Here is a 24202-nt window from a genome sequence, read left to right as displayed (position 1 = left end):
CCAATTTTCTTAATATCAGTATTTCAATAAATGAGATTATTTACTAAAAGCTTACAAAATCTATACAAGAAACTACTATGGTATGAAAGGGTATTTCCAAAATGATTGATTCCCAAAAAACATGGAAATGAAATTTATCTCCTACACAGACATAATTTTGAGGGGACATTCATGTCATTATATAAGATGATTACATTGGATAAAACATATACTAAAGTGTAGGATGTACATTTGATATAGAGTTTAATTTCAGATAAAGGTGGTAGCATTGTTAATTTCCTTCTTAGAAGAAAGTGGAATCATTTATTTGTATTATCACATCCCACATTTTCGATGTTTCAAATAAGTAAAGATTCCAGAAATCCAAAACTAGTAACAAAATAATTCCTATTTGAGTTGAGAAGCATCATAAAAGTAGTTAAGAACACTAACTCCTAAGCCAGACTACCTGGCTCCGTATCTCATAAAGTGGCTTAGCATGTCTGTATGTCAGTTTCCTCTCCTGTTGAAGGGGGTGTGATCACTCCTACCTTACAGGGTTATTGTAAGGATAGTTACTGTACTTGTGAAGTGCTCAAATAATGAGCATATATAGGCACTACACTAAATGTCCTTTGAAAGCAACACTGTTGGTATGTGTTTGGGCTAAAGCAAAATAGAACGGTGGCTGGGTTGAGGGCTTAAAGATGGAAGGGTGAGGGAGGCCTCAGAGCAAAGGGGGTTGGAGACTGGGGATCCCACCGTCTCCATCCTTTATCCAGCCACAGCCCAACTGGACGGAGATTGTGAACAAAAAGCTAAAGTTCCCACCTCCGCTCCTGACTGCCATCCAGGAGGGCCGCCTGGGCCTAGTGCAGCACCTGCTGGAGTCCGGGGTGGAGGCTTCAGGCAGCGGGCCAGGCGGGCCCCTGAGGAACGTGGAGGAGGCCGAGGACCGCTCCTGGAGGGAAGCTCTCAATCTGGCCATCCGGCTGGGCCACGAGGCCATCACCGATGTGCTGTTGGCCAATGTCAAGTTTGACTTCCGGCAGATCCATGAGGCACTGCTAGTGGCAGTGGACACAAACCAGCCAGCAGCGGTGCGTCGCCTGCTGGCCCGGCTGGAACGGGAGAAGGGCCGCAAAGTGGACACTAGGTCTTTCTCACTGGCTTTCTTTGACTCCTCAATTGATGGCTCACGCTTTGCCCCTGGTGTCACTCCACTCACCCTGGCCTGCCAGAAGGATCTGTATGAGATCGCACAGTTGCTCATGGACCAGGGCCACACCATTGCCCGGCCCCACCCGGTCTCCTGTGCCTGCCTCGAGTGCAGCAATGCCCGCCGCTACGACCTGCTGAAGTTCTCCCTGTCCCGCATCAACACCTACCGCGGCATTGCGAGCAGGGCCCATCTCTCGCTGGCCAGTGAGGATGCCATGCTGGCTGCCTTCCAGCTCAGCCGGGAGCTCAGGCGCCTTGCACGCAAGGAACCTGAGTTTAAGGTTGGTTTCTCATACTTTCTCCTGCCCTTGGTCCCCTGCATCTGTCCTTCCACATGGTCAGGGGTGGGCTTGTGGTGGGTGTTCCAGGAAGTGGAAAACAACAGAAAGATAATGAGACCTAGTTCTGTTCTCGGTAAATCTCCATTTATATGGGAAGAGAGCCATCACTCTAGGGCCACCTAGATTTATGGGGCAGCACAAACCCCACCCTAGGGATGCCCTGGGTCTGTCTGAGGAAGGAGGGAGAGCACAGATAGAAAAGCAGCTAGACAGACTTAGAGATGACATTCAGTGGGACCCGTCCCTTCTTTTTAAAAATTTTTTTAATGTTTATTTTTGAGACAGAGAGAGCATGAGTGGGGGAGGGGCAGAGAGACAGAGAGAGAGACACAGAATCTGAAGCAGGCTCCAGGCTCTGAGCTGTCAGCACAGAGTGCAACGCTGGGCTCGAACTCATAAACTGAGAGATCATGACCTGAGCCAAAGTCAGATGCTTAACTGACTGAGTCACCCAGGCGCCCCTGGGACCCATCCTTTCTGAAAACCTACTGTGCGGCCCCATATTGAGCATTGTGAGTTGGAGCCTCGAGCTTGTGATCGGCAAGAGTGAGGTGGACAAGCCACTCCTAGGATGCTCAGCTTCATTGGAGTGCCTCTATGGAGGGTGCTCCATGGTTTCCAAAACCCAGAAAAGAGAGGTCAGGAAGCTACAGCTGTTGTGTTCCATGCAGACTCCTTCAAAGAAGCAAAATTTATCTTGGCTGCACAGCCAGGAGGTTTAATAACTAGTGAGGAGGAGGAGTAGGGAGGATATTTGCAGTAGGGGGTGCAATCCAAGCAAGGCTGTTGGGTAGGAAAAGTACACATGGTGATGAGTACAAGGGGCTGCTCGGGACAGAGAAGGAGTGAAGGGGAGCGGGGGAGGCCTGGAAGCGGGGACTGGTCAGGAGCCTTAAATACCACCAGCCCTGTCCTGTCCCTCACTCATCCACCAGCACCCCCTCTGTGCCAGGCACACTTCGTCCCCAGGCTCGAGATTACCATTAGGTGGGGAAACAGAGTTCTGAGGCAGGATGTGGCCCATGCCAGGTGCACTGGGGAAACAGCATGCTGTTTCACCAGAGTTATGGAGGGATCAGAGCCCCCACCTCACAGGTAGCAGGAAAGAGTGGTTCCTCTGAAGGACTTTCCCTCCGTGCTCACAGTGGCCCACTGAGGGAGGCAGCACCGATTGTCATCCCCACCCTCCAAACCAGGGACCTAAGGCCTGCAAGGAGAACCATCTGGCCCAATGTAACACCACCTGAGGGACAGTGCTGGGTGCAGGTCTAGCCTCCCCAAATTCTTGCCTGCATTCTCTCTGGGATTGGGGCCCTGAGTAAAAGCGAGAATAGATTGGGTAAAGTGGAGCGAGAACTGCCTTACTCATGTCTGCTTCTAACATTGCTGGCACGGATTCTCATGTAAGGTAGGTGCTCAAAAAACTCAATGAAATGAACACAAGAAAGGCATAAAGAGGATGAGAAGTGGAACAGGAAACAGGGACCAGGAAAGGAGGTACAAGGGACGGGCAAATGTGGTAGAGGGGTTTGGGTTGCAGTGACTTAGTGATGAGGTTGATGGAGCACCAGAGAAGCAAAGTTGACACAAGAGGCCCCTAATTATAACAAGGAGGAGAGCTGAGGTGGCAGAGAAGGAACGGAGGACTCAGGTGACATCATATGTGGGGAGGTGATGGCCTGAGGCAGCACAGAGGTAGCCAGGCCCACTGTTGGGAGGGTGGAGCTGACTTACCAGAGCTGTGTCTGCAGGGCGGTGGGCATACACAGATCTGCTTCCCTGCAGCCTGAGTACATTGCCCTGGAGTCGCTGAGCCAGGACTATGGCTTTGAATTGCTGGGCATGTGCCGGAACCAGAGTGAGGTCACCGCAGTACTCAATGACCTGGGCCAAGACAACGAGACTGAACCCGAGGCTGAGGGCCTGGGCCAGGCCTTTGAGGAAGGCATCCCCAACCTGGCGAGGCTGAGACTGGCCGTCAACTACAACCAGAAGCGGGTCAGCTGGGCCCTACCTACCTCCCCCACCCCTGCCCTAATCCCTGCCTTGCCATGGCTAGGTATTCCCCAGTCCAGCCTAAGTAAGTCCTCCCCCTGCCCTCTGAGACCTGATCCTGAGCACCCTTCTAGCTAGGCCCTGGTCCTGTGGGCCTCCCCAACCCCCTTCTTACCTTCAGTCTAAGCCCCTAACCTCTCCCCAGGCCTTGGAAGTCCCATTACCCACCAGGACTCTACCTTCAGACCAGACATCTGGGTTTTATTCAGCTCTGCCTCTGGCCTATTGTGTTAGTTTGATCCAGTCTTCTTCTGTTGTTAAACTTCGGTATCTCTATGTATTCAACAAGAGTAGACTAGATCTCTCAGGGCTTAGATACCAAGTGATTCCATTATTCCTTACCTTATTAGATGCCTGCCCCCATAAGCTGAAGACATGCTCCCTTTCTAGCCTCTCCCACCCCTTACTCCTCCATCTCACCCATCTTCAGATATCCTATCTCACCAGTAGCTTAACCAAAAACTTTCCTTCATAATGGCTCCCCTGGCCCTGCCTCCCAAAACATCAAATCCTACTCTCCCTGTTCCTCCCCTCCTCAAGACTGGTGCCCCACATCTCTAAGAAGGCAGAAAACCCTGTGGGTTCTGGGACTCTGGTACCTAGTTCCACCCACCACTACCTGGCTTAGACTCAAGAAAGAAAGAGGAATCCAGAGAGTCCAGAAAAATCTTTTGAGTTAAGCTTCTCCCTCACAGACTAGGAAACCAAGGCCTAAGGGTGGGGTCTGCCCAAGGTCACATGGCAAATGAGTTGCCTCTCTTCTGAGCTGGCTGGCCTGAGAAGAAATATGGTTCGTCTCTGGGGCAGGGAAGGCAGTACTGTGCACACAATTGGCTCCCCCTCCCTTCCCTGCCTGGTAACCACCCACGCTGCTCACAGCGCCATCTCTGCTTAGTTTGTAGCACACCCCATCTGCCAGCAAGTCCTGTCCTCCATCTGGTGTGGGAACCTGGCTGGCTGGCGTGGAAGCACCACCATCTGGAAGCTCTTTGTCGCCTTCCTCATCTTCCTCACCATGCCCTTCCTCTGCCTCGGCTACTGGCTGGCACCCAAGTCCCGGGTACTAAGAAAAAAGTTAATGATAACTGTCACTTATTGAGCACTTTGCTAATGTTCCCATGTAGTCACTTGAAATGGCCCTGGAAAGTAGGTATTACACTTTCATTTTATAGAGCAGGCATGGGGAACAGAAGTGCTCTTTTTGTCCAGGGGACGCAGTAAATAGCCCAGTCCCTATTTAAACTGAGGTCTCTCTGCCTCCAAAGCCTGAATCTTATGTACGACCCAAAATCTCCTAAAGAGACCCCCGCCCCAACCTACAAATTCTTTGAGAGCCTGTATGGACCTAGCTATCTTTATTCCTTCATTTCAACAAGCATTTCCTTGAAACCCTGCTGTGAGCTGGGCGTTATGCCTGATCCGGGGGATATAATGTTAACCAGGTGAGAAACAGGGAGAGTGGTGTCCCAGGGAGCAGAAGCAGCTTGTCTGCAGGCCCAGGGGAGGGAGAACATAAAGTATCAGTGAGACGGAAAGAATTTCTGCTTGCTGAAGCATACGTACAAATAGTGAGTGATGGGGAGCAGGCAGGGGCCAGATCTAGCAGTGCTTTATAAGCAGTGATAGAAGCCATTGTAGGATTTTAATGGAGTGAGTGATCCCTTTAGTTATGTGCTTTAGAAAGTTCTCTCTACTAGAGGCATGAGGATGGGTTGGGGAGAGGGTAGGAGTTAGGGAGATGGCCGTTGTCTGAGATGGGGACACAGGAGGAGGAAGAGAAGGAACCAGTTTAGGATGGAAGATGATGAATTTATTTTTTAATTTGGTTGAGACTGAAGAGCCTGTGGGACCTCCAAGGATAAGTTGTTTTACTCTGTGATCCTCAATTCCTTAGCTGAAACACATGGGAATAGTACTACTCACCTCATACAGCTGTGAAGGAAATAGATGTGAAATAGAGCACATTCTCAATAAATGTCTGAATAAGTGTGCGAGTCAAAGGAGGGGTCTGGAAGCTCTCCAAGGAAGGGGTGGTGTGACAGGCCTCTGAGAGCCATGCTTTCCTCCCTCTCCCTGCAAGCTGGGCCGTCTGCTGAAGATCCCAGTGCTGAAGTTCTTGCTGCACTCCGCCTCCTATCTGTGGTTCCTCATCTTCCTGCTGGGTGAGTCCCTGGCCATGGAGACACAGCTGAGCACCTTCCGCGGCCGCAGCCAGAGCGTCTGGGAGACTTCCCTACACATGGTTTGGGTCATAGGTACGTGTGTGGGGCCCTTTATTTGTAGTGGTCCCCCTTGTGGGCTCCCTCACTGTTCTTCAAAGTAAGTACTCCAGTAGAGGCGGGGGTGGGGAGGACCCTCTGCCTGTAGATGCCCGCAAACATAGAACCAAACCCCTCTAGGCTCCAGCACTCCAAGGGACCTTTTCTATTCACTCCTAGTTAGAGGATCTAGCCCTGTGATAAGACTCCCTGAGCAGGGGCCCCATTCTTACCCCACTCCAGAGGTTCCTATCCTTTCACAAATAAGACACTGGTCCATAGCTTCAGGTGGGAAATGACCCTGGCGTAATGGTAACCTGCCAGGACACCAGGCAGTCTATCCCGAAAGTCGTGGAACAGAAAGGCTCACAGACCAAACTGAGATGCTTCAATCATACAGTTTACCAAATCCATAAATGGTGGTGCTGTTACGAGAACCAGAGTTGAAGTTTAAGCAGGGGCTGCGAGAGCCAGAAGTTGCCTCGCCCCAACACTTGGTCTATAGGAGAGACATGGGGGCAAGTATGTGTGGCCACAGCTGAAGCTTGCTAATCATCCCGATGAGCAGCTAGGAATTTCCTTCGCAATTCTTTTTTTTTTTTTAATGTTTACTTATTTTATTATTTATTTTTTTAATGTATTTATTTTTGAGAGACAGAGAGGGAGAGAGCGCCAGTGGGGGAAGGGCAGAGAGAGAGAGGGAGACAGAGAATCGGAAGCAGACTCCAGGCTCTGAGCTGTCAGCACAGACCCCGACGCAGGGCTCAAATTCACGAACCGTAAGATCATGACCTGATCCGAAGTCTAATGCTTAACTGACTGAGCCACCCAGGTGCCCCGATTTATTTATTTTTGAGAGAGAGCACTCAAGCAGCGAAGGGGCAGAGAGAGAGGGAGACACAGAATCTGAAGCAGGATCCAGGCTCTGAGCTGTCAGCACAGAACCCAACATGGGGCTTGAACTCACAAGCCATGAGATCATGACCTGAACTGAAGTCTAAAGCTTAACCAACTGAGCCACCCAGGCACCCCAAGCAATTCTTGTGCAAAAGACACATAGGGCCAGAAAGGGTATCAACAGTGGGTAGCTGACTTAAGAGATGATGAATCCTGAGGGCTTCAGCTGCCTCATGTATATTCAGTATATTATGAATACTTAATCCCTTTCTATGTATTCACACACAAATGCTCCACTCGTTTTATTTGTTCAACATGTCACCCAAATAACTAACTTATCTATGCTCAACATGTAAGTTTCATGTATTCCATTGGTTTTCTTCTATAGCAGAAATCAAGTGTTCTTGAACAATTCAGCAAAGGCAATTACAAGAACCCCCCAGAGCTCTATCTAGCCTCTGGCTGGGCAGCTCAGCGGGTTGGGCCATAGGCCCCCTTCCTCAGCTGCCCTCCCCTCAGCCCTAGCTTGGTCAGCAAACTCCTAATAAATGCTTGTTGTTCACTATGAGTGAAGCCCTGATAATGCACGGATAAATTAAATATGGTTCCATCCATCCATCCATGCAACAACATATAGGACTGAACATCCATCCCAGGTTCACAAGATAGTCTGCTGCTGTCAGAATTGATTCAGTTCCTGACCACACCATGTTCCCACTTGTCCCAGGCCTATGCTCATTCTCTTTCTCCAGTCCTGTCCCCTTCCCACATTACCCCATCACCTGGCTGGCTCCCCTTCTTCCTTCAAATCTCAGCTTAAATGTCACTTTCTTTGAGAAGCTTTCCCTGGCCCCCAAATCAGGGTGAGGGTCGCTTCCTAAATACTCCCAAAACAACCTGTTTCCCTGCTCCTCAATCTTTGCATTCACCATACTGAATTGTAACCACTTGGCTACTTGCCCATCTCCCTCACTAGAATCCTGGAAGGCCGGGGACCATATTTGTGCCAGGGTCCCACTGGCATATGGTGGTAGCTTAATAAATGTTAGTTTAATAGTGACTACTTGGCCTTGTTCTGGGCGCTGGGGACAAGGAGATGAATCAGACATGGTCCCTGCCCTTAAGGAGTTCAGAGTTTAGGGGCGGTGAGGGGAGACAGACCCAGGAAGAGATACCCCATAGGGCCCCGTGGTTGATGGCATCACAGAGATCTGAATGGAGCTGTGAGAGCAGAGTTCAGGGAGCAACTCACCACACCTGCTCAGGGAAGGTTTTGCAGACAAGGCAGTATTTGACCTGGGCCATATAGGCGAGCCTGGCTTCAAATGGGTGTGGAAGGGCATTCTAGGCAGACAGAAAAAGCACACACATGTATCCAGGGAATGCAGAAGGGTACAATGCGGCAGGGTTACCTGGCTAATGGGGTCCAAGACCCAACACCCCCATCCCTAGGTCTGGCACTTTTCCCCACTGAGACATGGGCACTCAGAGCAGGCAAATAATTTGGAGCCCCTTCAAGTCAATATTCTAGAAATATCTGTCCAGCATTTATTCAGTGGAGGGCAGGGAGAAACAGATTTAAACCATTCCCTCCCAGTACCAACCTCTCCCAGGTGTTAGTTTATGCATATAAGCCAACTGGGATCATCGGTGCAGGCCCCACGGTAGAGGAGTCCACATTAGCTGGTAGTCTTTTTTATTTTCACATATCACTTTGTAGTTACGTAGATTGCATGGTTATGTTTAATCACCTTCGTCCCTGTGATGTTTTAGCTCCCCCACCCTACGGATAGGTGCCCCCACACCATAACCTAGCTCTGACCTGGAAGCAGGACAGTTCTGCCTTGTCCTGTCCCTGCCTCCTACCTTCAGGCTTTCTGTGGTTTGAGTGCAAGGAAGTGTGGATTGAGGGCCTGCGCAGTTACCTCCTGGACTGGTGGAACTTCTTGGATGTGGTCATCCTGTCCCTGTACCTGGCGGCCTTTGCGCTGCGCCTCCTTCTGGCCGGGCTTGCCCACGTACACTGCCGGGATGCCCCCAACGGGGCTGCCTGCCACTATTTCACCACGGCTGGTGAGTGCCCCCCAACTCAGTTGGGGTCCCCCAGGCCCTTCTCTCCTTTGGATGTCAGCCTCAGCCTCATTCCACCCTGCACAGAGCGAAGTGAGTGGCGCACTGAGGACCCCCAGTTCCTGGCGGAGGTGTTGTTTGCCGTCACCAGCATGCTCAGTTTCACCCGCCTGGCCTACATCCTGCCGGCCCATGAGTCCCTGGGCACTCTGCAGATTTCCATTGGCAGGATGATTGACGACATGATCCGGTGAGTACTGTCCCTGCTCAGAGCATCCTCCACTGTGATAGACTCCACTTGACCTCCTTGTAAAAGTCCTCACCTCTAGTTGGCACAGGGGTTCTTAACCTTGCTGCCTTGCAGAGGCTCCAGAAACCTCTGAGGTCCTGAAATTACAGACAAAACTAGGGATGTAGACGTAAATGCACATTTCTCTGCAGCAAGGGTCTATAACTTTCATCTGATTCTCAAAGAGGCCCATGAGCCCTGAAAAGATTAGGAACCACTGAGAGCAGGACTAGCCCTTGGATGGGAGTTCCAGCCCCAGTTCTGTTGCTCCTCATGACCCTCTCAAGGCCTCAGTTTTCCCATCTTTGTGGTAAGGGCACTGGAGTCAGGGGTCCCTTTGGATCGTTCCCACTCTGCAACAGCTCTTTGAACTCGTGGCATTATCTGGTATTCTTGGTGCTTATCACCTAATAATTGGCAGCCAAACCTGGACTCTCCCGCTAAGCAGAGCCCATAGTTAGTGCCTGCTGCCCAGGGAATCCCCTGCCTGAAGCCCTGGTTACATCTACGAACATCTTCAGCTCAGCTCAGCTTGAGGAGAATCTCCCACCCCACCCCTGAGACTCTTCTGCCCGCATGCCCCCCACCCAGCCCCTGTTGCAGGCTGACCCATTCTCACAGGTAGCTTTACCACTGCTGCTGATAAATCCTGTCCAGTAGGACTGCCTGCCTCACTCTTCCTTGAACCACCTCTTAGCATTTCAGTCCCTCCCTGGGAGACTGGCCCATCCCCAGCTTGGATCACTTCAACTAAGTATCCTTTATTCTCAAGGAAGAGCTCCTGCTTCAGCACCATTTTAAATGACTTCTCCTTTCCCACCTTTACTTTCTCTGTTCTTAATAATCACCAAATTTGAATACTTGTCAAGAGATGCTGAGTCTGGGAGGCCATCGCCTGATCCCTCTTCCCAGAACCTGACTTCTCCCAACGTAGAAACCTTCTCTGATCCTTCCCCACCCCACCCCCTGCCAGGTTCATGTTCATCCTCATGATCATCCTGACTGCCTTCCTCTGTGGCCTCAACAACATCTACGTGCCCTACCAGGAGACAGAGCGTCTGGGCAAGTACGCTGGGGTGGAGGCAGGGTGGGTAGGTGGGAGTCTGGGGCTGATCGGTCTGGAGCTTAGTGATCACCACTGCCTTCCCTCTCCTTCCTCATCTCTTCATTCATAATTAATCTCTTGTTTGAGCAATAATTCACTCTCTCATTGATTCCTCCTCATTCATTTGTTCATTAACTCATTTACTCACTCATTCACTTTTCCCCCAAACTTTGTATTTTGAAAAATGTCAATCCTATGAAAAAGTTAAAAGCACAGTGGTTGCCCATATACCCTTCACCTAGCTTCATCAGTTGTTAATGTTTTACCACACTTTGCTCTATCTATTGCTCTCCTTATTTTATTTTCCTTGAAACATTTAAAAGTACGTTGCAAACATTATGACACTTTATCCCTAAATATTTCAGGAGATTTCCTAAGAGCATAACCACAAAACGATTATCACACTAAAAAAATTTATTTCTTCTTTTCTTTTTTTTTTAATGTTTATTTAATTTTTGAGAGAGAGAGAGAGCATGCACAAGGGGCAGAGAGAGAGGGAGACAGAGAATCCAAAGCAGGCTCTAACCCATGAACCTGAGATGAAGTTGGATGCTTTTTCTTTTTTCTTTTCTTAAGTAAGCTCTATGCCCAATGTGGGACTTGAACTCATGACTCCAAGATCAAGAGTCACATGCTCTACTGACTGAGCCAGCCAGGCACTCCCACCCTCAAAAAATTTAATATCGGGGCGCCTGGGTGGCGCAGTCGGTTAAGCGTCCGACTTCAGCCAGGTCACGATCTCGTGGTCCGTGAGTTCGAGCCCCGCGATGATCTCGCGGTCCGTGAGTTCGAGCCCCGCGTCAGGCTCTGGGCTGATGGCTCAGAGCCTGGAGCCTGTTTCCGATTCTGTGTCTCCCTCTCTCTCTGACCCTCCCCCGTTCATGCTCTGTCTCTCTCTGTCCCAAAAATAAATAAAAAACGTTGAAAAAAAATTAAAAAAAAAAAAATTTAATATCAAGGGGCACCTGGCTAGGTCAGTCAGTAGAGCATGTGTCTCTTGATCCGGGGGTTGTGAGTTCAAGCCCCACATTGAATGTAGAGCTTACTTTAAGCATTGTTTAATTAATTAATTAATATTGAACCCAAATTATTATTTTCTGTATAGTTCTTATTCAAGTTTCTCCAGTTGACCCCCCCCCCAAAAGTCTTTCTACCCTTTTAAAACTCTGAGAGCCAATCTGGGGTCATGTGTTTTATTTTGTTATCCTATCTCTTTAGTCTCCTTTATTTAAAAAAATTTTTTTTTAATGTTTATTTATTTTTGACAGAGAGAGAGAGAGAGACAGAGCATGAGCGGGGGAGGGGCAGAGAGAGAAGGAGACACAGAATCCGAAGCAGGCTCCAGGCTCTGAGCTGTCAGCACAGAGCCCAACGCGAGGCTCAAACTCACAGACGGCAAGATCATGACTTAAGCCGAAGTCGGACGCCAACCGACTGAGCCACCCAGGGGCCCCTCTCTTTAGTCTCCTTTAATCTGCAACATGCCCTCTACCTTTTCTTTGTCTTTCATAACAAATGAACTTTTTTGAAGAGTACAGATCAAAGTATACTGTAGAGTATTCTACAGTTGGGATTTATCTGACTAGTTCCTCATGATAAGATTAAAGTTAAGCAGTTTTATCAAGAACACAACGTAGTTGATGATGTGTATTTTCCACTGCATCACATCAGGAGACAGAAGATGTCAATGTAGCCCATTGGGAGGCCCAATGGTCTAGCAAACCTCTTCACTGTAAAGGTACTAAGGATGCCCTTTAGTAATATAAAGATATGCTGAGACCGTGTGACTAACCTGTTCCCTTGCCACCTTTCACTGGCTTTAGCATCCATAGATGAATCAGTTATTATAATAGTGGCTTCAAGATGGTGATCTTCTACTACTGCCATTCTTTCTATAAATATTTTTTTAATTTTTTAACATTTTATTTATTTATTTATTTATTTATTTATTTATTTATTTATTTATTTTTGAGAGACAGAGAAAGAGACAGAGCATGAGCAGGGGAGAGGCAGAGAGAGAGAGAGATAGAGAGAGAGAAGCACAGAATCTAAAGCAGGCTCCGGACTCTGAGCTGTCAGTACAGAGCCCGATGCAGGACTTGAACCCATGAATGTGAGATCATGACCTGAGCCGAAGTCAGACGCTCAACTGACTGAGCCACCAAGGCGCCTCTCTTTCTACATTTATTTGCTGGCATTCTTCTCTAAAGAAGTGCTGTCTTATTTTTTAAAAATCACTATGGGATTCAAAGATTTTTTAAAATATAAGAATCCATTATAGTCATTATTTCTTTTTGATGCTCAATTCTTCCAAAACATGGCCAATAATTCTTGTGTCTGTTTATTCACTCACTCATTCATTGTCCATTCATTCATTTGCCCACTTTTTAAGTTTATTCACTTCATCATTCAGTTGTGGTGGGCTTTTTATAATTGTTGTCGGGCCCACACCCATTTACTGACACCTTTGCAGTAAGTCCTATCCCTGGCACTGGAAGCACAGATAGAGGAAATGAACCGAACCAGGCTCAGTCTCATGAAGAAGATACCCAGTGTGCACAAATAAGCTCAATTTGTGGTGATAAGTGCTGTGAGGAAGGAGGGCTTCTGTTGAGGAGACCCACAGGGGAAAGCTCCTTCCGGGGGAAACCACTAGGGGTGGCAACCATTCATTCCAGCCAGCTTGGGTAATCAGGAAAGACTTCACCAGGAAGGGATTATCTGGACTCCACCTACAAGGAGTATGGACTTCAGAGAAGGTGCAGGGCATCCTGGGCAGAAAGGGAACACGTACCAAAGCAGGGAGGTATGGCTGTAGAATAGCAAGATGTCTTCCATGTTTGGCATGTAGAGGGAGTTCTGAGAGAAGAGCTGGAGAGGGTAGAGGAGCCAGGTCATGGAGCCCACGAATGTCCTCCTAAGAAGCTTGGGCTGTTTCCAGCATGCCAGGGAGCTCCGGGTGGCCTTCCAAGCAATGATTCTGTTATAAATTCTTCATGAGTGCAACTACATGGTTTTATCAATGATGCTGAAAGAGCTACACTTGGGCCTGTGGATATTGGTCAAGGCTTTGTCATTGGTTCCAGTATAAATGGAGGCTTTATTCCAGTATAAATGGAGACCAATCCTCTTACTAAGAACTTTTGTTCACATCCAACCTTCAGGATATTAACTTAAAGGAACTGAGCTTAGACAGCTGAAACCATGAACTGTAGCACCAGAGGCAGCAACCATTCATTCCAGCTTGCTTCATAGGTCCTGGTGGTATCAGTCACTCCACAGTGGCACAGGCAGCCTGAGCCCTCCTGTGTTGTTCGTTCACAGATGACACCTTATTAAGTAAAAAAAAATATTTCTGCTAACAATCTCAGGTAAGTTGCATGGTAGGCATATGAACTGAGAGTGATTAGGAGCATTTAAGGTTTGACAAACCTCAAATCAGCAATTAAAAAGAACACCTAGATGGGGCAGGGGAGCGGGGAGTGCCTGGGTGGCTCAGTTGGTTGAGCCAACTCAGGTAGTGATCCCAGGGTTGTGAGATTGAGCCCAGTATTGGGCTCCATGCTGAACGTGAAGCCTGCTTAAGATTCTCTCTCTCTCTCTCTCTCTCTCTCTCTCTCTTTCTTTCCCCCTCCTCACCCCATTCACTCTCTCTTTCTAAAAGAAAGAAAGAAAGAAAGAAAGAAAGAAAGAAAGAAAGAAAGAAAGAGAGAAAGGAAGAAGAAAGGGAGGGAGGGAGGAAGGAAGGAAGGACACCTTGGATGCAATGTAGAGGACAGAATAACAAGAGATTGAAGCCAGAGACCAGATGCAGGGGCTGTTGCAGTAATCTAGGCCTGAACTGGCACTGAGATGGAGGGAGTAAGATGGATTCACAGATAATGTGATCAGGTCTGTGAGTGACTAACAGACAAGCACATTCTGCTGGGGGTCGAGAAGGGAGTTCAGGAAGGGCTTCCCGGAAGAGGTGGCACTGGCTTTGCTATCAGAGTGGTCCAAATCACCATCCTCTCTCACCCAGACCATGACAAGTTTCTTAACTGGTCTTCATGCCCCTACTCTGTCATAGCTGTATCCTTAGTACATTTGACTCGTAGTAACATGCTTTATAAATATTGGCTTACTGAAAGAATAAAAGTGAGAGCTCAGAAATGACAAGAGTAGGTATGGGTCATTGTGGTCCAAAGGGCTTCATAGAAGCAGATCGCCCTTAGCTGGGTCCTGGAGGGTAAGAAGGAGTGTGTCTGGCTGGGTCCCGGAGGGTGAGGAGGAGTGTGTCCGGGTGGTGCTCAGGCTCTTCTCCCACCCCTCACATCCTATCCTTTGCTTGGCCCGGCACACCAGTTTCAACGAGACATTCCAGTTTCTGTTCTGGACCATGTTTGGCATGGAGGAGCACAGCGTTGTAGACATGCCTCAGTTTCTGGTGCCTGAATTCGTGGGCCGGGCCCTCTACGGCATCTTTACCATCGTCATGGTCATTGTGCTGCTCAACATGCTCATTGCCATGATTACCAACTCCTTCCAGAAGATTGAGGTGTGTGGACTGAGGCCACCTGTGGCCAGGGAAAAGAAGGGACACAGAGATGGAGAGGAAATGGATGCAAGGAGTCCAGACACTTGGGTTCCTCCTCTGGCTCCCCTCCTGTTTTGTTTTGTGGCTTGGGGCAAGTTTTCCTTACCAGGCCTCATTTTCTTCATCTCTAAAATGAGGCTCTTTAATAATGCTATTCGTTTCTCCAGACACAAGACGCTTCATGGTGGGGAGGAAGGGTGTGTTGTGGAAATGTAGATGGGAACATGGGAAGGGAGAGGGAAGATGGATGGGGTCAGGTTTGTGGCTGGAGAACAGCCTGGGCAGGAATTGGATGTCAGAGGATGAAAGACAGTGCTGAGGAAGAAAGGAAGGGGGGAGCCAGGTGGGGGAAATGTGAGTGATAAATGGGAATGGGGAGAAGGCGGCACTTGGCACACTGCAGGAGAGACATGGAGACCAGGGGGAGGATGAGGCAGACTGCGCGGGCAGGAGGGCGAGGGGCCAAAGCAGTCCTTGCATAGCCTCTGCCTCCGGCCTCAGGACGACGCCGATGTGGAGTGGAAGTTTGCTCGCTCCAAGCTCTACCTGTCCTACTTCCAGGAAGGCCTGACGCTGCCTGTGCCCTTCAACATCCTGCCCTCCCCCAAGGCCCTCTTCTACCTTCTCAGGTAATGACCTCAGAGCTTTCGCTCCCAACCCCCCAAGCACCCAGCACCCCTAGCCCAGCTCCTGCCCAATTCCCTACACCCTGTCCCCTGATCAACCGCTGTGGGTCCTCTGACTCTCTCAGGAGAATATTCTGCTTCATCTGCTGTTGCTGTTCCTGCTGTAAAACCAAGAAGCCAGACTACCCGCCAATCCCCACTTTTGTGAGTACCTCATTTGCTTGTCTGTTGTCTTCGTCACAGCAGGCCTTCAATGGTATTATCTATACCACCTGTTTGTCTGCACACCCTCGTCTGTCTTTCTGGACATGTTCTCCAGAAGGCCAGCTCCTAGGTCCTCCTCTAACACATGACTGCCTTTCCTTCTTCCTGACTCTGGCCATTTTCTAGATTTCCAACCATGGGTCACCCAGCTTAAACAGAAATCCATGCCACCTTGCTCCCAAGCCACTGACACCCTGTTCAGCTCAGGCACATTCTATAGCCTTAAGTGGCCACCGGAGCCTCTGCTGGGCCACAGAAGGATCAAGAAACCCCTACTCCCCCAATAATCCTTTTCAGTATTGTATTTTTATTACTATTTTTACATAATATTTTTGCCATCAGAAAGAAAAAAAAAGCTCCCAGCCTTCAGACAAACCTCTTGGCCCTAAACTGAGCCAAGACACAGATAAGCATTTAAAAAAAAAAAAAAAAAAAAAAAAAGTTAAGAAACCAAGGGACAAATGCCCCACAAACTAGGAAATTAAATGGCTGATAGAGGCCTGAGAGAGGAGGCTGAGCCTCCAAGGGGCTCCCTTATTTCTTGTTGTCTGTTCCTTAACCCAGGCATGGGCGCCCCATCCTAATTCAGACCAGCATTACTGCCAGGTCTGTAGGGGGTTCTATCTGTTCCCTTTAAAACTTGTTACCTGAGGATCTCTCCAGGCCAGGGTCGCCAGGCCAGATCCCCAGGTGAAGAAGGCTCTTCCTGATTGGTCAATAGTTTGTTCAACAAGTACTTACCAAAGCACACCTATTCTGGAAATAAAGATATGCATAATGGTGGTCCCTCAAGGTCTAGAGTAGGAAGGAGATGGACTGTAATTGCACAGCAGAGCCAGCCTATGGTAGAAAGAAGCACAGAGGACAGGCCCCAGACCCAGGAAGCCAGGAGTTTCCCGGAGTCTTGAGGGAAGAACAGTATCCTGAAGGGTAAACAGGAGGTTGATGGGCAGATACAGTGGACATGGGAGTTCTAGGCACAATAAACTGCATGTGTTCAGCATGGGGAAAACAGGATGCTTACAAGAAACTAAATACCCAGGGTTCCCTGTTCCCACCACTTCCTGGCTCCAGGAGTTCCTGTATAGACCCCTCCTTTACCTTAATGGACTTTTGACTCCAAATTCTGGAATTATCACCCTATTCCCCCTGCCACTTCCTGTTCCTGTCCAGGCTACCTGATGCATATTTGCAGACCATGTGTCAAGACTCCTCCACCCTAGGGTGAGACTCTGCCTCTTTGCCTGGGCTTGAACCCCATTCTCTGGGCATGTGCCAGTCCTGAATGGGCATAAGCAGTGTGTCCTGCTGGACCACCCCCCCACACACACACACTAGCCAGCTGGGATCACCCCACTCCTCCAGTGCACCCCCATGGGAGTCCCACCCTTCTCCCAGCTGCCCCCACCTCACTTATTCTTTCATGATCCAATCAGGTGTCCTTTCCCACCTATCTCACATCCTTAGGAAATGGCCTCCCTAAGTCTTTACTGATTATTTAATAAGAAAAATGCTTTACATAACTCTGTAGCTGTAAAGAACCTATCATTCTCTCTCATGCTTCTGCCTGCCCATCTTGGTCAATCCCATCTTTTCCCTGAAAATATTTAAAAAATATTTTGCTTTTGTTATATTATAAAAGTACATATGTAACTCTAAAATATCTAGAGAGAAGATAAAACTAGATGAAAACAATTATTTCCTAAGCATGTAGAGAGCCCTTACTCTATGTCCCAGTGAAGTACTAACCTGGGAAGTAGACATTATTACCATTTCTGTCTTAAATTTGGAGACACTCAGGCCTGAAGAAATTGAGTAGCTTGCCTGAGGCACAAAGTTGCTAAATGATGGAGCTGGGATTTGAACCTAAGTCATCCCAGTCTAGTGCTTTGCCTACTACACCTCTGTTCTCTCTCCACTGTCTGCTCCATCCATTGCCCTGCTTGCCCTTCTGATACTGTTCTGAGGCCTATAACTGGACCCCAAACCAATCATTCTAATTGGCATGATGATATCCATCTCATAAGCATGAGCAGGTACCTGTGGGTGCCTCCCCCCAGCCCCTAGTCTCCCCCTGTGCAGAATTTGAAGGGCAGAGTTAGCCTGGACTAACTCAAGAAAACCAAGATGGGGTTGGTGGCAGGAGAGAGAACTCAACTGTGCCCGGCTCAACATTTTTGTCTTTGCCCTGCCCCACCCACCCCCTGCACCCCTTCCGACCCCTCGCCCCCCTACCCTGGTTCTCTTACCCTTGGCCATTCCTCAGCGTCTGCCTCCTGTCTTCCAGGACTGCATCAGGGTCTAAATATGTGGCCTTCAGGGGCAGCAAAGTCTGCACAGACTTGGCCTCCAACCTTTATCATCTGGGGGAGGGCACAAGAATTAGAGAATGGCTTGGGGTGGGGGTCTCTCTCACCCTCTGGTGTTCCCATCGCAGGCCAATCCTGGGGCAGGGGCAGGGCCTGGGGAGGGAGAACGTGGATCCTACCGCCTCCGAGTCATCAAGGCCCTGGTACAGCGCTACATAGAGACAGCCCGGCGGGAGTTTGAGGAGACCCGTCGGAAAGGTTAGTGGCTTGCCCCCAAACCTTCCCCATTGCCAGTCCTAGCTCATATAAATCCCACACACCCAGACACACCCTGCAGTGTGGCCTTTCTACTTAATGACTCTCTGAGCCATTCAGACATTTTTTCCATTCATTTCATTTAATCTTTCAAGTGTTTGTTGATTCATTCACTCTCTTACCCATTCACTCACTCACTTAACTCATTATTCACTCATTCACTTATTCACTTACTCAACCACCATTCACCACTACATTCCGTTTGTTCCAGCCTCATCTTGGAGGGAGGGGGTACTATGTCAAGCAGAGACACAGGGGAAACTTTCAGTCCGGTGAGAAAGAGAAACCATCTTTGTAGGCAGATAGTGCTTAGCTAGGAGAGACCCAAATTGCTATGGGAGCCCAAGGGAGAGAGAGAGAGAGAGAGAGAGAGAGAGAGAGAGAGAGACAGCAGACAGCACCTATTATTTTGACAGGCTATTGGGAAGGTAGAAGAGTAGAGGACCAGAAATGGGAGAAAGCAGAGGTGTAATTCAAACTGGGCCCTGAGGATGGTTAGATGGGAACAGGGCTGACAAGGGCAGAGGCACAAATCTCTACCCATTAAAACTTTCCCATCCCTGTGATTCCTGACCCCTTCTCTGGGGAGAGGATCCCTTTCCTTCTTTGTATCTTCTAAACTCATGGCCACCTCAGCCCCACTCAGATTCATCTGCCCCAGACTCTGCCTGCTCCTGATCCCCAGCCCACGAGCCAGTCTCTCACTTTCTCCAGTTTTCCTCCCTCAGGACCCACAGGCATATGTCCCCTGAGATTCTGTTGAGGGTAGAAGTGGTTCAGGGCAGGCTCATCTTCTGAGATGATCCCCATCAATACCTTCCCCCACACCCCCAGACCTGGGCAACAGACTGACAGAGCTGACCAAGACTGTGTCTCGACTGCAAAGTGAGGTGGCTGGTGTGCGGCGGACTCTGGAAGAGGGAGGGACACCCCGACCACCCGCAGGTGCCAGCGTCCTCAGTCGCTACATCACCCGAGTGCGCAACAGCTTCCAGAATCTGGGCCCCCCCATCCCTGAAACCCCAGAGCTGACAGTGCCAGGGCTGGTGGGGACCCAGGTATCTTCGGAAACTGGGCTTCGGGATGCTGGAGGGGCTAGGACGCCAGCTTCTGGAGAGTCTGGCCCTTCCTCCCCAGCTCACGTGTTAGTGCACAGGGAGCAAGAATCAGAGGCGGCTGGGGACCTGCCCCAGGAGGAAGATTTGGGAATCTAAGGGGGGTCCTGATGCGGTGGGAGGGTCCCTTCTTCTGTTACTAGGTAGAGAAGCCTAGATAAGTGAGGGTAGGGGTCACTTAGTAGAAGCCTGTGCTGCTTTACTTGCCTCAATAAAGTTTCTGTTCTGGATGTCAGATGCCTCTAGAGAGTGTAAGGATCTCTGTCTCTTCATGTTTTGAGATCCCTTTCCCTTGTCCCTGAAATGGACTCTTGTGGGAGCAGGAGAGACAGAAATGTCTTGCTATGGGGTCCCAGATATCTTGGGTTTAGGCTCCTACTTGAGTTCCCTCACATCATTAGTGGAAAGGATTCTGGACTGGGAGGCAGGGAGCCTGGTTTTAATACTAACTCTTTGATCTTGAGCAAGTTGCTTCTTTCCTTAGCTTTGCATTCCTCATCTGACAAATGGGCGATGAATCCATCTCCCTTCCTTCCTTTCCTTCCCTCCCCTCCCTTTCCTTCCTTCCTTCCTCCCTCCCTCTCTCCCTCCCTTTCTCCCTTTCTGCCTTCCTTCCGGAGGTTGTGGGGAATCTCTGACTCTTAAAGTTTCTGGTTTGCAAGTTGTGGTATGTGACAGGGGTCTGCATAGGAGACCATGTCTAGGAGGGATCAAGAAGTCATCCTTTTAGTCCCTCAGTTTCTGAGTCTGGCAAGGCTAGAGCAGAGTAGATGGTCTGGTCTCATGGAATAAACCAATCGTGAAATTTGATGTCACCACACTGCAATACTGTTTAATTGAGTGATCGTCATAGTACTACCCGTGCTTGTCCCAGGGAGTCCCTACCACCACACAGCAGGGCTCCCTCCACCCTGCCATGGCCTCAGATCCCCCCACATCCTGGTTGGGAGGGAAGATGGCTGGATAGAGAGATGGCTGGGTGGGTCCCCATCCCTGGGGAAGTGGCTGCTAGGGCTGTGTCCGAAACCACTTTCTCGCTTCGAGGCTGTTCGAAGCTCCCTTCTTCATATGAAGGTCACCAGTTCCCAGAACTCCTAAGTGGCAGATATTGAACTTTCAGGGCCCGACTCCTGAGATCTGGAAGCCCCTAGGTGCCAAGAACAGGGTCTTCCAGGAGAGTAGAGAGAAGTCCCCCTGGGAGGTGGAGTCTGGCTGTCCTCCTGCTGAAGAGAGAAGAAAAGAAGGTGAAGGGTCAGTAGGGCCAGGGGGAGTTGAAGCAGCTGAGGGAGGGGGCAAAGAGTACTCACTTTGTACAGATACACAGCCCCGCCTCTTCTCCCCTGGAACAGATAGCACCATGAGAGGCCTCCATGTAGATACAGAACCTCACACCCCAAGCTTCCCTTCCTACCAGGTCCTGGCGTGGGCCATTCCCCCCTTCTCAATCCAGCTTTCCCTTCTCCAAAATGCCGACTTCTGACTTTCTTTCCTCTTTCTTCCCCTGGAATATCTTTCCAGCTTATCTGTCCCTGCTCCCCCCCTGGCCCCAGCCACTCCTCCATGCTGTCCTTGCCTCGGCACTTAGGAACAGCATCATATATGTGTCCTGTCAACCCCATTAAGCCCAGGGCCTCTTGAGATCTGAAGAAGCACCCATCGCTTTCCTCTGCTTATCAATCTCCTTAACCAGATTCTATTGGTCAATCAGACTATACAGCAGATAGAACCTTTTGAGAATATTTACAGAATCACCTGAGAATGTTCATAGATCCAGAAAACACTTATAAGACCTTTTAAGAGCTGGCAGAACCCAAGTCACAGAGAATAGTAATTACAGCTGACTTCTAGCCCTCAGCTTTCCCATTAACCAAGTGGGTCTCCTGAAAGGGCATCCTGGTTTGTTTCACCCATCCCACCAGTCCTGCTTCCCTCGTGCATGGCTTACCACCCAGATAGGCACAGTTAAAGTGGCTGCAGGTCTGATTATAGCTCCAGAGAGTCACCAGGCTCTGGGCTCCTTCCTGGGAGAACCTGGTGACCAAGAAGACTTCATGTGGGGGGATCAGCACCTCGCGCTCCTCAGGAAAGACAGATAAGGCCTGGATAGGGGCCCCAAAGCAAGTCCTTAGAGAGAAGAAGGTGGCATTACCAAATCTGCGGGCCACTGCCTCATCCAGGGAGCTGGAAGCAAACTGGCCCAAGCGGACAGAGTCCCCCAGCCTCTTGGGTTCAAAGTGAAGGGTGCCCACGCCTCGGAACACCACCTTCCCAGGTCCCCCGTTGCAGCCCCCACTGCCCTGCAGCAGCTGCAGGGCCCGGGTCAAGTAGAAATGCAGGGCCTTGAAGGGGAAGTACTTCATGTAGAATTCCCGGGAGCCACCGCCTGTTCGCACAGCCTGGTTCAGCTCCCAGTATAAAGTGTTAGATGAGTTGGTATAGACCATGACGGCGATTCCGTGCTGGGCTTTGAAGCCAGGGGGCAGGGTGAGCCCTCGACGCTTGTGCTCCCAGGCCTCCCGTGCTGCCTCCCAGGACTCCCGCAGCAGGGCGTGGCCAGCCATCTCCTCCTTCAGCAGAGGGACTGCCTTTTCTTCCATCTCCTCTGTGCAGCCCACGTAAGCATCATCAAAGGTGTCTGGAGCCAGGCCCAGGGGCAGGATGGGAACAGCCCGGGCCTATGGATGTAGGAAAGAGAGGAGCCACATAGGAAAGGATAGAAGTTCAGAGCACTGGACGCGGGCCCTGGTGGCAGATCAATTCAGAAACACAGTATCTCATTTCTATGACCAGATATATAGTATATGCAATTTGGCAAGAGCTCAAGGGCTTAAATAGCACAGCCACTGCAGTCGACAGACATGGGTTCAAATGCTGACTTCCCCATTTACTAGCTGTGGGATCCTGTGTATGTCTCTTTAACTTTTATGGGCTCTCCACGTATAAACTGAGGATACTTTCTACCTCACAGGGATATTGTAAGGACAGCATATAGATCTTCACTTCTGTACAACATGAAGGGGTCATTTTGTCATTAGAGAAGTTCTTGTACCTGGTAGGAAGTGGGGCTAGATGACTTCCAAGCACTGTTCTGGCACTAAGATCAGTATTCAGGTGATATACAAATATACAGCCAATGTCCAGTGACCTGACCCTGCCTCCATCCTTAGATTCTCTTCCACCCTCATGCCACAATACCAAGACACTGTCAGCTCTGAGACTCCTGAGTCTTCTTCTGCTTTAGAAGCCCATTTTTCCAAACATGGGGTGGGGTGTGTGGAGGAGGTCAAGCCCCGGTCTAGGAGGAGCTGCAGGAGGGCAGGGCACAGGTAGCCCAAGCCGCTTTGCCTGGGCTGCGCCTGTGGTGGCAGACAGGAAGTGGGGAGGAATGATATGAAGGAAGGAGGATCCTAGGAGGACCAGTGGGTGGAGGTGAGGATTCTGGGAGAGAGAATGGGAATTTGGGGCTGCCTGCAGGGATGTAGGTTCCTGAGAAGAAGAAGATTAAGAGGACTGGGATCCTAAAGAGTCCCTGGGAGAGATTCTTGAAGAGTCAGCCCCCCAGTCCACCTCTTTTTGGTCTGCCCCTGAACTATTTGTTCCCTTTGTGGTGGGAGAAGCTTCCCCCAGTTACCTGCCAGAGGGCATGGAGAGCCATCAGCAGAGCCACCAGCATCGTTTTTGGGGGAGACTCAGGAAAGCGAGGTCCAGATGTCGAGGGCACCATTGGCGATGGGCTGGGGGACAAAGACCTGGGTCCGTTCCTCGGGTGTGAAGTGCCCCCGTTCAGGATACAGTCCAGGAGGGCGTGGGCGGGGCTAAGGGCGGGCCTAAGGGGGTGGGCGGGGCTTTAGATTTAATTGTCCTCCGCAAAACCCCAGGGCTCCGCTCCCCAAGTTCCCAGTCGCCCCCAAGCTCAGCGTCTTCTGCTCGGGGACCTTCTTGCGATGGTAAAGGTGGAGCCGTTATTTGGCTTCGCCCGGACAAGGGAGGGGGAGGGAGGCCGGGGAACCCACCTGGAAGTTGCAGGGGCGAGAGCGGGAAGGGGCGCTGATAGCTCGGGCAGGAGGCAGGGGGCTCAAGTCCGGGCGGGCGCTGCGCTGTCCCGGGAGTCCAGCCGATCAACAAAGTCCCGCGGCTAACTATAGCCCCCGCGGCGGTAACCTGACACCTCTCTTCTCCAACAACGGACACGGGGTGGGGGCAGCGGGTGTGGCGCGGGAAGGGGCCGAGGGGCGTACCGCCCTACCCCTAGGACTGCGAGGTCTTTCTCCAGAATCCACTTTGGCTCCGAGCGAGGCCAGGGATGAGGCAGGGACTTGTGAGACTTGTGAGACTTGTGAGACTTGTCTCTTCCTCAGGTGGTCCCAGACCTGGCTGGGCCCCACCTCCCAGACCACTACGCCGGGGAGGCCCACGAGGGTCCCGCCCACCAGAAAGTCTCCGCTGGTGCATTTGCTGATTTGCATGATATTTGCATATGGCCCAAACTTTGGAGCATTTGTGGTCGGACCTCTGAGCGGCACCCATCGTTCCCCTTCCCTTTAGTGGGGTGGGACCAGATGCAGAGCTATCTCACAGCCTCAGGGGACAGTACCACTTCTCCCCAGACCCTCCCTCTCTGGACCTCTTAGACTCAGGTGACCCCATGTTTATAAACACTAGCCTTTCCCCTCCCCTGCTGCGGGCCTGTCTATAAATAACCTGGCTCTGAGTTTTGGATGCCCAATCAGAGGTAATGGGAGAAATGGCCAGCTGAGGAATCAGTAAGCAGCTCTGGGAACA

At 50.2% G+C, this 24202-nt stretch overlaps 2 protein-coding genes across 5 annotated transcripts in view; one reads left to right on the top strand and one right to left on the bottom strand.

Moving 5' to 3' along the window:
- The window catches only part of XNDC1N (XRCC1 N-terminal domain containing 1, N-terminal like), a 37854-nt gene extending 18193 nt beyond the window's left edge, over window positions 1–19661 (top strand). Inside the window, exons 14-25 of the mRNA XM_019449693.2 lie at window positions 762–1481; window positions 3327–3539; window positions 4492–4656; window positions 5677–5851; window positions 8624–8824; window positions 8909–9071; window positions 10084–10176; window positions 14560–14752; window positions 15293–15420; window positions 15543–15621; window positions 18119–18248; window positions 19140–19661. Coding sequence (XP_019305238.2) covers window positions 762–1481; window positions 3327–3539; window positions 4492–4656; window positions 5677–5851; window positions 8624–8824; window positions 8909–9071; window positions 10084–10176; window positions 14560–14752; window positions 15293–15420; window positions 15543–15621; window positions 18119–18248; window positions 19140–19519 — 2640 coding nt within the window. The 3' untranslated portion in view covers window positions 19520–19661. The remainder of the gene's footprint in view (window positions 1–761; window positions 1482–3326; window positions 3540–4491; window positions 4657–5676; window positions 5852–8623; window positions 8825–8908; window positions 9072–10083; window positions 10177–14559; window positions 14753–15292; window positions 15421–15542; window positions 15622–18118; window positions 18249–19139) is intronic.
- A 564-nt stretch (window positions 19662–20225) lies between these two features.
- Window positions 20226–23813, bottom strand: ART5 (ADP-ribosyltransferase 5). Of its 4 annotated transcripts, none has more exons than XM_019449665.2 (5): window positions 23659–23813; window positions 23052–23247; window positions 21366–22095; window positions 20728–20760; window positions 20226–20643 (listed from the first exon to the last, which is right to left on the bottom strand). In XM_019449665.2, the coding sequence occupies exons 2-5, from the start codon at window positions 23142–23144 to the stop codon at window positions 20537–20539; spliced, it is 963 nt and encodes a 320-aa protein (XP_019305210.1). In that variant the 5' UTR covers window positions 23145–23247; window positions 23659–23813; the 3' UTR covers window positions 20226–20536. The 4 variants fall into 4 exon arrangements, with proteins under 4 accessions (XP_019305210.1, XP_019305209.1, XP_053756030.1 ...); XM_019449664.2 differs by lacking the exon at window positions 23659–23813 and adding an exon at window positions 23434–23652; XM_053900055.1 differs by lacking the exon at window positions 23659–23813 and adding an exon at window positions 23434–23652 and having other exon boundaries at window positions 20226–20640.
- Window positions 23814–24202: the final 389 nt, after the last annotated feature.

This window comes from Panthera pardus, unplaced genomic scaffold (assembly GCF_024362965.1).
Source record: "Panthera pardus isolate Hobbes unplaced genomic scaffold, ASM2436296v1 HiC_scaffold_12, whole genome shotgun sequence".
In the NCBI taxonomy this organism is placed as follows: Eukaryota; Metazoa; Chordata; class Mammalia; order Carnivora; family Felidae; genus Panthera; species Panthera pardus.
The sequence above is the reverse complement of the archived record's forward strand: the minus strand, read 5'-3'. Positions and strand labels throughout refer to the sequence as shown.

What these genes read in the sequence shown, in the direction of transcription:
- ART5 (XM_019449665.2), bottom strand. Translation starts at nt 23,144, where the DNA reads ATGGTGCCCTCGACATCTGGACCTCGCTTTCCTGAGTCTCCCCCAAAA. An exon ending in TAACTGTGCCTATCTGGGTG is followed by an intron (nt 20,761 to 21,365) that starts GTAAGCCATGCA and finishes TATCTGTTCCAG; the next exon opens with GGGAGAAGAGGCGGGGCTGT. An exon ending in GGGCTGTGTATCTGTACAAA is followed by an intron (nt 20,644 to 20,727) that starts GTGAGTACTCTT and finishes TTCTCTCTTCAG; the next exon opens with CAGGAGGACAGCCAGACTCC.